At 32.3% G+C, this 15,092-nt stretch overlaps 1 protein-coding gene across 1 annotated transcript; it reads left to right on the top strand.

Annotated features, from left to right (window-relative positions):
- Positions 1–1,681: 1,681 nt before the first annotated feature.
- LOC113848379 (beta-fructofuranosidase, insoluble isoenzyme CWINV1-like) lies at positions 1,682–4,745 on the top strand. The gene is made up of 7 exons (XM_027477865.1): positions 1,682–1,805; positions 1,948–1,956; positions 2,295–3,154; positions 3,589–3,747; positions 3,859–4,097; positions 4,362–4,452; positions 4,536–4,745. Exons 1-7 carry the CDS (start codon positions 1,682–1,684, stop codon positions 4,743–4,745), a joined length of 1,692 nt encoding a protein of 563 aa, XP_027333666.1.
- The last annotated feature ends 10,347 nt before the right edge of the window (positions 4,746–15,092 follow it).

Below are 15,092 nucleotides of genomic sequence, written 5' to 3'. Positions count from 1 at the left end.
TAAACATATTATTTACTCCATTACATAATTTACATTTACCTTTTTTTGTAACTTCATAATCTTCATTGTTTTTTTTAAATATATATTTGTTTAATTTTCTTGCTACTGCATAATTTAGCAATTATGTTCATTTATAAAAAATAATATGAAAATATAAAATATTTAAAATATATCAAATAAATATAATAAAAATAAGGTAATAATGTTATAATTAAAAATAAAAATAAAAGTGTTTTTTAAAAACTAAATAACATCTTAAATTTTATTAGATTTACTCGACTTCTTTAATCGTGTCTCACGTCCAAATCATTTTTCATTACTTAATAGATTTTTTTTTCATTAAAGTTAAATTTTGGAACATAAAAAATTATGGAGACTAAATGGGGTTCATCTTATCTTCACCTTGTACATTTTTTATATAGCATTTATATACGAAGAATATTTAGGTGTTATTTTCTAATTATATTTTGTAATATTAGGTATCAAATTTAAATATTTAATAATTTTTATAAAATATAAAATTAATTAATTTAACAAATAATTTTAATATTTTTAGTAAGTAGATTAATTTTATAAACTTTCATAAAAATAAAATCAATTTATGTTTTATTGCATTGCTTTATCAACGCATAATATATTTTTAAAATACATATAAATTTTAAATTTTAGATAATATGTTTATAAATTTTTAAATTATATAAAATTTGATATACACATCACAAAGATAATATAAAATAATTAAAAGGTTAGATTAGTTAATTTTATATATTTATATAAAAAATTATTAAATAATGTAAATTTTTAAATTCAGGCTAATGTCAAAGAATGTGTGGTTTACCAAATCAGAGGAAAATGCATTGTTTTGCAGCAAGTAGCAGACTAAAGCTAACCTAAAAGCAAATGACAAAGACCAGAAATGATATAAGTGGAAAGTTTTTAAGCATCTCTGGTCTTTGTCATTTGCCAACTATTATTTTAAGTTTTCTGAAAACAATCTTATATGGCATCTATTGACCTTATTCTATGGAACATACGTGTGAAGATCTTGGCCGAAAAAGCCTAGACAAGTGTCTTATCTTAAAATAGAAGTAAAAAAGAGCAAACATTGTATACCCACCAGCCCAAAAAAATAAAAAATAAAAAAACCAAGACTTCAAATTTCTTTTAATATGTTTAACTGGAAAACTTAAGTGTTTGAGGAGAGATCAACTTTGAATTATCTGTTTATGAAGGTCCTCCATCAAAAAAGGGAGAATGATAATATTTTACCATTCACATATATAAGTGTTTTGTCCTATTTTTTTATACCTTGTCTCTAAAAGTTTTCTTTTTCGTGTTAAGTTTATTAAAGAGGGATCCTGATATCTGGTAGTATTTATTAAAAATCATCTTAAAATACATACAAATTATAAGAAATACACATTGCTATATTTTTTATTCCTTAACTAATGTTCTTTAACAATTTTACTATTTAGAAAAAAATATTGAATTTGCAAAGACCATGAAAGTCAAGTCACCAATAAATATATTTTTCAGTGGCAATGTTATCAAAGATGGTTTATATTTAAATTCTAACAGGCTAAGGATTTGTGTGCACGATTCATTTTACTACGTCCATCCAACCAGGCCACTAGCTATCGATGGCTCTTGTTGACCTTTCAATAACTTTGATACCATCGTCATGGAGATCAATGCAGAGAATGCATCCTCACAAAGCATGAATTCAAACAAGTACATGATGGTACCTGAAAAACAACCTTACCGAACTAGGTACCACTTTCAACCTCCACAAAATTGGATGAATGGTGTGTCCACAACACTCTTTGTCAACTTACTTCTAGCATCCATGCTTATGTTCAAATTCACTGCTTATGCCTAATTCTTTTCTCTCTGTCATTTGACATGTTTCCCTGACAAAAACTGAAAATGGTTGCCTTCATCATGCAGATCCAAATGGTATGTTTGTGAATTTCTTGTACTTTTAAATTGTTGAATATCATTAGAATTTGTACATAAATTAATCTGATCAGTATATTTATATTGAAACAGAGAGTTGATTTTTGTAACTTGAGATAAATAAATGATTAGGGGGGGAATCCAATTCCCCTACGTTCCACATTAAATTTAGCTCAAATAGATTTTTGGCATAAATAAGCAATCACTTCTTGTCCATGTAAACCTCAAAATAATAGGAGCTAATGCACTACTTTCCCATCCACTTGTATACTCTTAATTCAATGAAACTCATCCAAATTATGATCTAGTAATGACAAGTGTTGATTTAAATGTGGCAGGACCAATGTACTATAAAGGAGTTTACCACTTTTTCTACCAGCATAACCCTTATGCGCCAACCTTTGGTAAAATTGTATGGGGTCATTCAGTATCCTATGATCTCATCAATTGGATTCATCTGAATCATGCTCTTGAACCAAGTGAACCTTATGACATTCATGGCTGCTATTCTGGCTCAGCCACAATCATCCATGGGCAAAAACCTGTTATTATGTACACTGGGGGTGATAATAATAAACATCAAGTTCAAAACTTGACTATGCCCAAGAATCTTTCAGACCCCTTCTTAAGGGAATGGGTCAAACACCCTCAAAACCCAGTCATGACTCCACCCAATGGAGTTGAAATGAAAAGTTTTAGAGACCCAACAACTGCTTGGGAGGGAAGTGATGGCAAATGGAGAGTAATAATTGGTGCTAAAAATGGTGATGAAGGGAAGGCTCTTATTTACCGAAGTGAGGATTTTGTTAATTGGACAGTACATCACAATCCTTTGTATACTTCTGATAGTAGTGGAATGTTGGAATGCCCAGACTTTTTTCCAGTGTTCATCAGTGGCACAAAAAATGGGGTGGACACATCAGTACAAAACTCAAGTGTTAAGCATGTTTTGAAATTGAGTTTTCAGAACAAACAACAAGAGCACTATTTACTAGGTAACTATCACCCTGATCAGGAAAAGTTTATCCCTGATGCTGATTTCACAAGAACTAGTGTGGAGTTAATATTGGACCATGGAAATTTTTATGCTGCCAAGACATTTTTTGACTATGCCAAGAGTAGGAGGATATTGTGGGGATGGTCAAAAGAAAATGACACTACACAAGATGATCTTGATAAAGGATGGGCTGGTCTACAGGTATTTATTTTAGCTCCATGTTTGTCCTTTCTTTTATTTATTGGACAATACAAATTTGGGATTGGTTTAACTGAATTCTAAAAGGTAACTCATAAGGTAAAGATTGCCTTACCTTTCGTAAGTTCTACTGTGACCATAATTGTAGTCAATATAGGATTTCAACAAACACTTCTCACACTCACTATTGAACATTTGAAGAGATCATAGGACTAATTATATACATATACAAAGCATGCACTCCTATCATGATTTTAATAAGATTTCCAATAAAAAGTTCCTATTTATTAATTCATTAGTAGTACCTTTTAGTCACTTATTAGCAAGACCCTTAATTATTTAACCAGCGTCCATTTTAAAAATTGTTTCAGGACTACATTCATTTCATATCATAGCATGATCTAGATATTTTAAGTTAGTGTTGTTTGGCTATGTAGTGTATTCCAAGGCAGGTTTGGCTTGATAAAAGTGGGAAGCGATTGATACAGTGGCCAATTGAAGAGGTGGAAAAACTTCGTGACAAACAAATTACCATAATTGGAGAGAAAATCATTGGTGGATCAACTCTTGAAGTGACAGGTATCACTGCATCACAGGTAAATAAACTGGTGCTATGTTTTCTGTCATTTGTTTTATTTATTTATTTAGATGAATTTTAAGACCAAGTACTGCATCAATGTTGATTACTTTTGAACATAACTTTCAAGGCCGATGTAGAAGTGTTATTTGAACTACCTGCCCTAGAAAGTGCAGAGTGGCTAGATCCTAGCGAAGTTGATCCTCATTTACTATGTAGTGAAGAATATGCATCAAGAAGTGGTACAATAGGGCCATTTGGTTTGTTAGCTTTAGCATCTGAGGACAGGGCAGAACACACTGCAATCTTCTTCAGAATTTATAGAGCTCCCAATAGATATGTATGTCTCATGTGCAGTGACCATAGCAGGTAAAGCATCTGGTACTCTTGTTCTTTCCTCTTTTGGATTTCTTTTTGAAGAACTTTATCTTCTTTTTCTTCTTTCTGGAAAATTTCTTTATGTATTCCTAATGCTCAATACCAATGGAAAGTCCTTCCATTTGGCTTGAAGGTTGCTCCTTCTTTATTCCAGAAAGCAATGACAAATACATATTCAATTTTCATTATGATTAAATCTCAACTTGTGATTTATGATTGACACTTGAGTATTTGAGAATTATGTACATTATATAGGTCTTCAACGCGGCAGGACCTTGATAAAAGCACATATGGAACTATATTTGACATAGACCCCAATCTCAAAACAATTTCACTAAGAAGCTTGGTATGTTTCTAATGACAAGTACTATCCTTTTTGTTTCATCTTGTTGCTAGTTTTATATTTATGTATGTTCATATATTGTGCAGATTGACCGATCCATTATTGAGAGTTTTGGGGATGAAGGGAGAGTTTGCATTACCAGTAGAGTTTATCCTTCATTGGCTATAGATGGAGATGCCCATCTTTATGTTTTCAACATGGGAAGTCAAAGTGTGGGAATCTCAAAACTAAATGCTTGGAGCATGAAGCATGCAGAAATTGACCATGAGGAAAGCATTTATCAGGATATTATATAGGATAAAACTTAAGTAAATGATCATAAGTGCATTTGGTGTTATTTGTTAATTAAATTTGGAGTTTGACGTGTGGTAATGATAATTGACACAATAAAAGTTGATATTAAAGGTTATCTCCCCTTATCAAAATAAAACTTCAGTTTCAATTAGAGAATAACACTTATAGTACTATTGTATTTAAGTTTTGTTTAATTATTGATTGTATGTGATATTGTCACTTTGAGATTATTGTATTTGATAAATAATTTGTATTGTGTACTATATTTCACTAAACAAAATTTTTAAAGTATATTTTAAAGAGGAATTTTAGAGGAAAAGAAAGAGAAGTCATATTTTTAATTTTAAATTAAAAAAATTGTATAATTTATTGTGATAAATGTATAATTAACATATTAAATTTATATTAATATATTAATTTATATTTTTAATTTAAAAAATATTAATTTAAAATATATTTGTTTAAAATATAAAATTTATCTTCTCTTCTCTTTTTTTCTAAAATCTTGCTTACTAAATAATCACCTTAACATAAGCGAGGTGGCAATTGGCAAAGAAAGCCAAGAAGTAGACAATGATAAAAATTGTTTTAAGTGTGTGTATGTAACATTATTCTTTATTAAAATTTATACAAAACATATTGAATACATATTTTGATATCTTATTGATTGTTCTTTTGAAGTTTTCTGTCAAGCTTATGATTATCATTTTTTCTTTTTTTCTCTCGGGCAAAACTGATGAGAAGGTGCACTTTGAATTCTGTATATTGTTCAACGCATGAATTAAAATAAAAAAATTATAAATTATAGAATCAACGCAGATATATACTAATGAAAAAAGTAATAACACACAACTACCCAAGCTTAGAGCTATCCTCCAACTCATTAGCCATCAACTTTAATTTCATCATAAGTTTAGTTGTGTCATCATTTAAATGTTTGGATGGAATTTTAACATAATTTTTTGTACTTGATATATAACAATTATATAATAGAAAGAGATAGAGAAAAAATAATATTATATAAAGTGTTATAAAAAATTATTATGCCCATAATATATCTTTTTAACATGTATATGAGGGCTTTTCTATTTTTTAAAGGAGGCAAAAGTGAGTTGTAATAATGAGTTTTAAAGTAGAAGAGTCTAATTTTTACTAATCCATAACAAAATAAAGTTTTTCATATGCTAGTTAGATGTTAAGAGAAGGGAAACCTATCCCATTTTCAAAATCAATCATGTTTGTACCATACTTCATTATGAGATGTAAAACAAAAAAAGAGAGAGAGAAATACTTAAAAATAAATATAAAAAGAAAGTAAACATAAAATTGAAATCCTTTCAAAATTAAAAGCATGTCACATGTAAAGTTATTTATGAATTTATATAAATCATTAATTCATTTTACTCGTTCACATTCCAAAAATCTCTACGTTCAAGAATCAAAAGTGAAACTCTAGGATGTGTGTTGGTTTCATTTTAAATCTATTACCTAAATTAATAGTTAATTTACTAATTTTAATTAAATAATCTAACTTATTAATTATTAACTAAAAATTAATTGGTCAGCTCTCAACTACTTATGGGTATTTATTTTAAAGATACCCCAACTCAAATGAATTTCTCTTTTTTATTTTCTGATAAAAGGATAGGGTAGTATTCTTGATCAAAGTCAAACTAAGCTACTTTGGCTCTATCATCATAGAGATCACTGCAGGGGATGCATCCTTACACAACATGAATTCAATGAATTACAGGGTACCTGAAAAATAGCCATATCGAACTCTGTACCACTTTCAGCCCTCACAAAATTGGATGAATGGTATGATAAGGATGAACTAGGAATGCAAAAACAATCGAAGAACATCAAGGAAAAGAAGGGAATTCACAGAAAAAGAAGGAATTCCGATCCAAGAATTCTTATTCAATCAGAATGAAGTGAGTACAGAGAAGAATTGCAATTAACAATTGAATACGATAGCTATTTACAATTGGCCTTATATAGTCACCCTTTTCCTTCTTGTATCAATCCCCCCTGCCTGAGAAAATCCTTGTCCTTAAGGATTGAAGGTAGGGAATTTCTTCTTTAAATCAAAATAAAATTCCCATGTGGCATCCTCTTCTAATTGATGCTTCCATTTAACAAGGACCTTAGTAATAGCCTTATTCCTTCTTTTAACAGTCATACGATCCAATATGTATTCAGGTTCCTTTAGTACAGGATCAGTGAGAGGTTGAAGAGAATCCTGGGAAGTAGAGGAGTTACCAACAAATCGCTTGAGTTGAGACACATGAAACACGTCATGAATTTAAGATCCTACTGGTAGTCTTAACTTGTAAGCTATTGCACCCACTTTGTCCACCACCCTAAATGGCCCAAAATACTTTGGAGAAAGTTTGGTATTGTCTCTGAAAGCCACAGATACTTGCCTGTAAAAATGTAACTTTACCAGCACCAAGTCTCCAATCTGAAACTTTCTGTCAGATCGATGTCTGTCTGCAAGCTGTTTCATGCGATGTTGTGCTCTCTGCATATGGAACTTGATCATTTTAAGCATTTCCACCCTCTTTTGCAAGCTTCTATCCACCACAGCTACTTTGGACTCCCCAGGAAGATAAGGCAAATGGAGAGGAGGGGGCTGACCATATATAATTTCATAAGGACTAGCTTTAATTGTGTTGTGATAAGAGGAATTGTACCACCATTCAGCAAGTGGAAGCCATTTGGACCAGCTCGAAGAAGAATCTGTGCACATACACCTCAAATAGGTTTCAAGACACCTATTAACAACCTCCGACTGGCCATCAATCTGGAGGTGATAGGCTGTGGACATATGTTGTTGTATGCCTTGTAATGAGAGAAATTCCTTCCAGAACCGGTTGGTAAAAATGGGATCCCTATCACTTGTAATTGAAGCAGGAAATCAATGGAGTTTTAAGTCATTGTCTAAGAAACTCTGTGCTACATCCGCTGCTAAGAAGGGGTATGCCAAAGCCATAAAATGTGCACCTTTACTCAATCTGTTAACTACAACAAAAATGACCTACTTACCAAATGAATTAGGGAGACCTTCTATAAAATCCATTGCTAGATGTTGCCACACCTGTCTTGGAATTGTTAGTGGCTGTAATAATCCGAGGGATGCCGCAGTTTCATATTTACTTGTTTGACAAGTGACACATTGAGCAACAAATCGTCTTACATTCTTAGACATCCCTTTCCAATAAACCACAGGTTTTAATCTCTGTAGGATAGCATCTCTCTCTGAATGACCTCCAATAGTAGAACCATGAACCCAAGCAAGTATTTCTTGTCTCAATTCCCAATTATTACCAACCACCAGCCTATGCTTTTTTCTTAGTTCATCTCTGTCCCAAGAGAAATGCTTGTGCGAAGTAGGATTTAGTCTTATGTCTGAAATGATCTTCTGCAGTATTAAGTCATCAGACCAAGATTACTTAATTCTGGCCAACATATCTGAATCAGGTTCCATTCTCACTATGGCATTGCATTCCACCAACTTTCTTCTTGATAAAGCATCAGCCGCAACATTCTTCGAACCTTGCCGATATTCAATATCAAAATCAAACTCCATAAGTTTTACCAACCACCTTTGCTGAAATGCAGTACTTAGTCTTTGGTCCAGGAAGTACTTTAGACTCCTATGATCTGTTTTGATGAGAAATCTTCGGTTGAGTAATTAGTGTCTCCACTTTTGAACTACAAATACAACAGCCAAAAGCTCCTTCTCATAAGTAGATAGAGACTGTTGTTGCTTGTTTAAATTCCTACTAATATAAGTAATTGGATGCTGATGCTGCATCAAAACAGCTCCTAACCCTTGGCCAGATGCATCCACTTCAACCACAAACTGTTGAGAAAAGTCAGGCATTGCTAAAACTAGGGCATTAATCAACTACTGCTTAAGTTGCTGAAATGATTCCTTGGCTTGAGGAGTCCAAGAGAAATTATCCTTCTTCAACATTTCTGTTAATAGTACCCAGCCAAACCCAAAAAACTTCTCAACTGCTTCACAGTTTGAGGAAGAGGCCGTTGCTACACTGCCTCAATCTTTGTAGGGTCTGTAGCAATATCATCTTTAGAGATGAAATGACCTAAATATTTCACTATATCCACACCAAAATAACATTTAGATTGCTTGGCAAATAAACTGTTTAATCTCATTGTCTCTAAAACCTGATGAAGATAAGTGATATGAGCAAGGAGACTCTTGCCGTAGATCAATATATCATCAAAAAAGACAAGTAAAAACTTCCTTAAAAAATCTTGAAAAACTGAGTTCATTAAGTCCTGAAAGGTTGTGGGAGCATTTGTAAGTCTAAAGGGCATAACCAGATATTCATAATGGTCTCCATGAGTCTTGAATGCAGTCTTATGGATGTCAGCTTCATCCATTCGTACTTGGTTATAACCAGAGCGAAAATCAATCTTAGAGAAGATAGTTGATCCATGCAATTCATCCATCAAATCTTCCACCAATGGAATTGAAAATTTGTTTCTTAATAGTGCCCTTATTTAACTCTCTATAATCCACGCAAAGTCTCCAAGTTCCATCCTTCTTTCCAACCAAAACAACAGGGCTTGCATAAGGACTGTTGCTATGTTGAATCACTCCAGTTTTAAGGTATTCTTGCACTAGGCCGTCAATAATATCCTTTTGCTGCTTAGTATATCTGTATGGCCTCTTATTGACAGGGTTGACTCCTTGTGTTAAAGGAATTTTATGATCATGACCAGGTCTGCTAGGGGGTAACTCTAGGTATTTCAAACACATCCTTGTAGTCATCAAGTAGTTTATAAATGTCAGGGTGCAGGGATGATTGGGTGGCGTGAGTAGTTAAGGAATGCAACAAGGAATCTGTGTCAGACTCAGCAAGGCTTATCATGGAGAAATGAACACCAGAGGAAAAGGTCTTATGCATCTGTTGCTTTTGAATTGTTTGTAGCCCTGCACTTGTAGTTCCCCTTAAGATATGCCTTCTTCCTTGTACATAAAATTTCATTGTCAGTTTATTAAAATTCACTAGCCATTCAATTCCTAATACCAAATCACAACAGCTCAAAGGTAAGATCATCATATCAAAAACAAAAGTTGTGTTCTGGATGGACCATCTAAAATTCTTTACTCTAGTAGAGATTTGAACCTTATTCCCATCAGCAATAGTAACAGCTACAGGTGGTATTGCCTCCAATCTACATCCCATCTTCTTAGTTGTTGTCTCATCCAGGAAGTTATGTGTGCTCCCACTGTCTATTAGGATGTGCAAGGCTATTTTGTTGTGTTGTTCAATCACCCTTATTGTTTTGAAACTAGCCATTCCAGTCAGAGCATGGACAGATATTAATGGTTCAAACTGGTGATCCCCCTCATCCTCACTAACAGGATTTTCCGAATGTTGTAAAGCTGCATCTTCATCTACCTCTAGCACATGAATTTGAAGTTTCTTGTGTTTCAAACTGTGTTCAGGTGTGAAGGGTTCATCACAGAAATAACACAACCCTTTAGATCTTCTGTCAGCCATATATTCCGGTGTCAAATTTCTAGTGGTTGGTGTTTTGGATAAAGGGTTAAAGGAGGGGTTATTAGGTTGTTTGGGTGGGTTAGGCAGAAGGGGTGGTTTGGCAGTGAAAGTTGACTTTTGTGGCTTAACAAAAGATTTGGATTGGGCCTGAGACATAGAGGAAGACTCATACATTTTTCCAAGGGAAAACGCTTTTCTAACTGTGTCTGGTTGGAATATCCTAACCACCATTTGCACCTCTTGTTTCAACCCTCCAAGAAAACAACTCAATTGATGTTCTTGAGACAAATCCACCCTGGAAACTATCGCATCAAAAGCTTCATGATACTCTAACACAGTCCTTTTATGTCTTAATTTCATCAATTCAGCCATAGGGTCTTCACAGACTTCACCAAATCTATCTAACAAAATCTGAGTAAACTCTAGCCAAGAAGGTAAATTTCCTATCCCCACCAATTTGACATATGCAGAATACCACTGAAGTGCCTTCCCCTCAAAATGTACCACCCCCAGTTTCACTTTATAATCCTCAGGAGTATTGTCAAGCAAAAAAAATGTTTCACATTGAATCAACCATTGTTTTATTCCTTCACCCCTGAATCTTGGAAATTCAAAATGGGCTAAATGAGTATTACAAGAGTAGGAAGAAGATTTGTCACCTTGATGCTTATTGCCATGATTCTGCGTTGAATAATTCTTCAAAGAGTGTTGCTGAAACATTTCGTGAAGAGAATTGTTAAGGTTTGCAACCAAATCCATAAACTTCGCATTCAATTTGTCATCTTGTACAAGAAACCTCCATCTAGCTGCTGAAATCGTGTATCAATGTTTGCAGTGATACGATCTTCCACCTCGCGAATTATTGTCTGGTTCTTGGTATTATCAGCCATGTATTCTTGAAGGAAGATCCTGGCTCTTTGATGCCACTTGATAAGGATGAACTGGGAATGCAAAAACAATCAAAGAACATCAAGAAAAAGAAGGAAATTCATGGGAAAAGAAGGAATTTCAATCCAAGAATTCTTATTCAATCAGAATGAAGTGAGTACAGAGAAGAGTTGCAATTAACAATTGAATACTATAGCTATTTACAATTGGCCTTATATAGCCACTCTTCCAACTAACTAACTAACCAATTTCCCAAAAATAGAAACATAAAAGACCCACATGTCAAACTCATAACTAACATACTAACTGACAACTACTCCTTTTTCCTTCCTGTATCATGGTATTATCATTAGCACTCTCTAAATTTGTAAAAAACTTTTAGTACACATGCTTATGATGTAATTTGTTGTTTATGTCTAATTCTTTTTTCTCTGTCGTTTTACATCATACAGATCCAAATGGTATGGTCAATTTCTCATTAATTTCTTGAACTCAATTTTTTATTTATTACTTGTGAACAACATCCTAAATGGTCAGAGAAAAAAGAAGGCCCAATTCCACTTAGTTCATCATGAAATTTTGATCACATAGATTCTTCGAAGAAATAAACAATCATTAAGAGTCCATGTTACAGCCCAAAAAATGGGAGCTAATAGTATTGCAAAATACATTATTAGTAGTATGTTTGAAATCACTAAAATTTAGAGAAATAATAACTTGTTAATTGGACAGTGGAATCAAATCCTTTTTATGCATCAGATAATAGTGGACTTGGTGAATGCTTGGACTTTTTTCCTGGGTGCATCAATAGCACAAATGGGGTGGATACATTTGTACAAAATCAAAGTGTTTGACATGTCTTGAAGATAAGCCATTCAAGCAGAAAACATGACTACTATTTTATTGGTGAATATGTCTGTGATAAGGGAAACTTTATTCCTAATGTTAAATTTACAGGAACTATTTTGGACAAGTTGGACCATGGTAAATTTTTTGCTTTCAAGTCATTTTTTGACTATACCTAGAAAAGGAGGATATTGTGGAGATGGTAGAAGAGTCTAACCCCATACAAGATAACATTGACAAAGGATGGCCTGGTCTATAGGCATTTGTCAATATTTATTACATTAAAGATACACAAGTTTAACAAATATTTTTTTCTAATAAAAACTTATTATTCTTAAATATTTAAAATCAATCTTAAGAGCTGAGATTAATGAAAAAGCTTCTGGATTTTAAAGCCAAATACAACATCAATGATGATTTCTTTTTTAATAATTTAACCTTTGAAGGCTGACGTAGAAGTGTTGTTTGAGCTACCTGAACTAGAAACCGCAGAGCACACTTCAGTGTTTTTCTGAATATATAGAGTTCACAATAGATATATAAATGTCTCATGTGCAGTGACCAGAACAGGTTATTTTTTACATTCACCTATCTCAATTTGTAGTGAATAACTTAATATAGTTTATTTTTCACTGAGATTGAATATTATCAGCTACTTGATTGTGGTTGAGACATAATAGTTTGTGTACACTTCACAGGTCTTCATTGCTGCAGGATCTTATTAAGCATCATATGGAACTATCTTTGGCATAGATCCAATCTCAGAACGGTTTCACTCAGAAGCTTGGTATGTTTACTCCTAATGACAAATATTATTCTGTGCTTGTAATCATTTACTATCAACTTAATTTGAGAGTAAGGTATAAATTAACAAAACTTACTCTCTTTAATAACTTTTTATATATAACAAATCATTAATTTATGTAATATTATCATGTCTATGGTTGAATCACCGACAACTACAGCTATAGATTACATTGTCATTTAGAAAAATAACATGGCCCCTACATTATAACATTAATTAATTGCCACTACCATTTTGGGGCGCATTTTTCTTTTACGGTTCATGTGTGGTAGGGATGGCAATGGGTAGGGTATGGGTAGGGTACTACATTACCCATCCCATACCCGTGTTTTAAAAAAAATACCCATACCCGGCCCCATACCCGCGTGGGTATGAATATTAATCCCCGTACCCGTACCCTCTGGGTACCCGCATACCCGTTTTGTACCCATTACCCGCGCTTATTTGAGAAAAAAATATTTATAAAGAAAAATATGTTTATATAACTTCACATAAGTAGCATAATAATACAAAAATTCAGTATGTAGTTGCCGAACAAGGTACAAATATAGATAAAAAATAAATATTCAAAGATCATAAATGTTAAATGTATCTTAATATAATAATTTTCTAAACTAAAATTCTTAGAAACAATAAGCAAAAACTAAACACACAAGTTATTTGTCAGTGATAATTCTATCTTGTGTGAGATTTGATTGTTGGTAATGTCAAAACGACAACGAAATAGATCTATACAATGGTTGTCCCTTCGTGTGGGATCACTTAGTAACCTCTTGTGACGACATTAACAACTAACTCTAATGAATAACATTTCATATTTATTAAGTTTTAGTAAGACAGACATTGAGAATGAGAATAGAGTTAAAGTAGAGAAGTTCAATACTAATAACAGAAAGTTGATACAAAAAATATTTTTTTTAACTTTTGAATTTAAAATTGTAAGAAAAATAATAGATTTAATTGAAATAATAAAAGAAATGTGAGTAGTTGATACAGCTTGGTTGAGAGTGTGAGAAGCAATCACATATCCATCACCATTAGTTGTATACATGAACTCAAACCGATTACCCATACAAACAAAGTCTAATTAAGTTTATTTTCTTTCTCTTAGCATATAATTCTGAATATAGCCACATGGAGGGTGGAGGTGATGGCCAATGGTCCTCCACATAAATTTGTCATTGCTTCTAACATTTATAAATAATTAAATAAGAAAAAATTGAAATCATTATCTTTGTTTCTTTTTCTTTATTCATTTTTTAAAATATAATTTTATTTATTTATTTAAAAAGTCAAGATAATATTAATTATTAATTTTAAATTATTCTCTTATTTATACCTGATTTTTAAATACTTTACAAACTTATTATGAATGAGAAAAAAATAATAACGTTACATTAGGAAGGTAATAATGACTTTAATACAAACAAGAATATTAATTATATTCCTTAATTTATATCTTATCCTTGCAAATGTAAATAAATAAATAAAACCAATTACCGATATAGCTTAATTATGTATTTTTTAACGTTTTTGAATTGAAAAAAAAATTATTTAAATATGAATTCATTCAAACTTTAAATGCAAATTTGTATTCATATTTGAATGATCATGAATCTACATTTACTTTAGTACTACTGGTTATAGTTTTTACGTTGAATTTATATTTATAGACTTTTCAACATCACAACATGTGTCTAAATTCATACCAAGTCCATGATAAATTCAGTATGCAATACGCAAGCTTATCGAAAGAATCCGGTAACTATTAACACAACTAGAGACAATAAGCTAATAGAACTTAGTAAAATAATGTGGTACCTGAAACGTATTTACACTTTTTCACTCCTTTAGCAAGCATCATCATCACAAACATAAGCATATGCATGTGATTGTCCTAATTCACACAAAACATCCTCGTACACCAACCCCAACACTAAGGAGATGCCTTGCTTTATGGCCAAAAGTTTAGTCAAAAGCAAATATGAAATATCAAGGTTTTTTGGGTGCTTAAGAAAAGTTTGTAAATTATGGTATTTAATTTATAGAGAATATGAAATTCAAGACTCATATACTTAATTAGCCACACACATAATTTAAGGTTGGAATATAACCAAGCTGGTGGAGATTTAAAATCTAATTGGTTTTATATTTGTCTCTTTCCATAGTGACAGATCTATTGGGAATATAATAGTTCTTTTTATGATGTACTGTGTATATAAAAGTCCTTGATCAAGCTTTAGACTGTTGCCATCTTGCTCTTGTTGACC

This window comes from Abrus precatorius, unplaced genomic scaffold (genome assembly GCF_003935025.1).
Source record: "Abrus precatorius isolate BTA unplaced genomic scaffold, Abrus_2018 Scaffold8, whole genome shotgun sequence".
Lineage (NCBI taxonomy): Eukaryota > Viridiplantae > Streptophyta > Magnoliopsida > Fabales > Fabaceae > Abrus > Abrus precatorius.
This window is presented reverse-complemented; position numbering and strand designations above follow the sequence as displayed.

Excerpts from the sequence above, each read along its gene's own strand:
- LOC113848379 (XM_027477865.1), top strand. The coding sequence starts at position 1,682 with ATGGAGATCAATGCAGAGAATGCATCCTCACAAAGCATGAATTCAAAC. Across the intron at positions 3,155-3,588 it reads AAGGATGGGCTGGTCTACAG|TGTATTCCAAGGCAGGTTTG; the intron begins GTATTTATTTTA and ends TTGGCTATGTAG. Across the intron at positions 4,453-4,535 it reads CAATTTCACTAAGAAGCTTG|ATTGACCGATCCATTATTGA; the intron begins GTATGTTTCTAA and ends TATATTGTGCAG.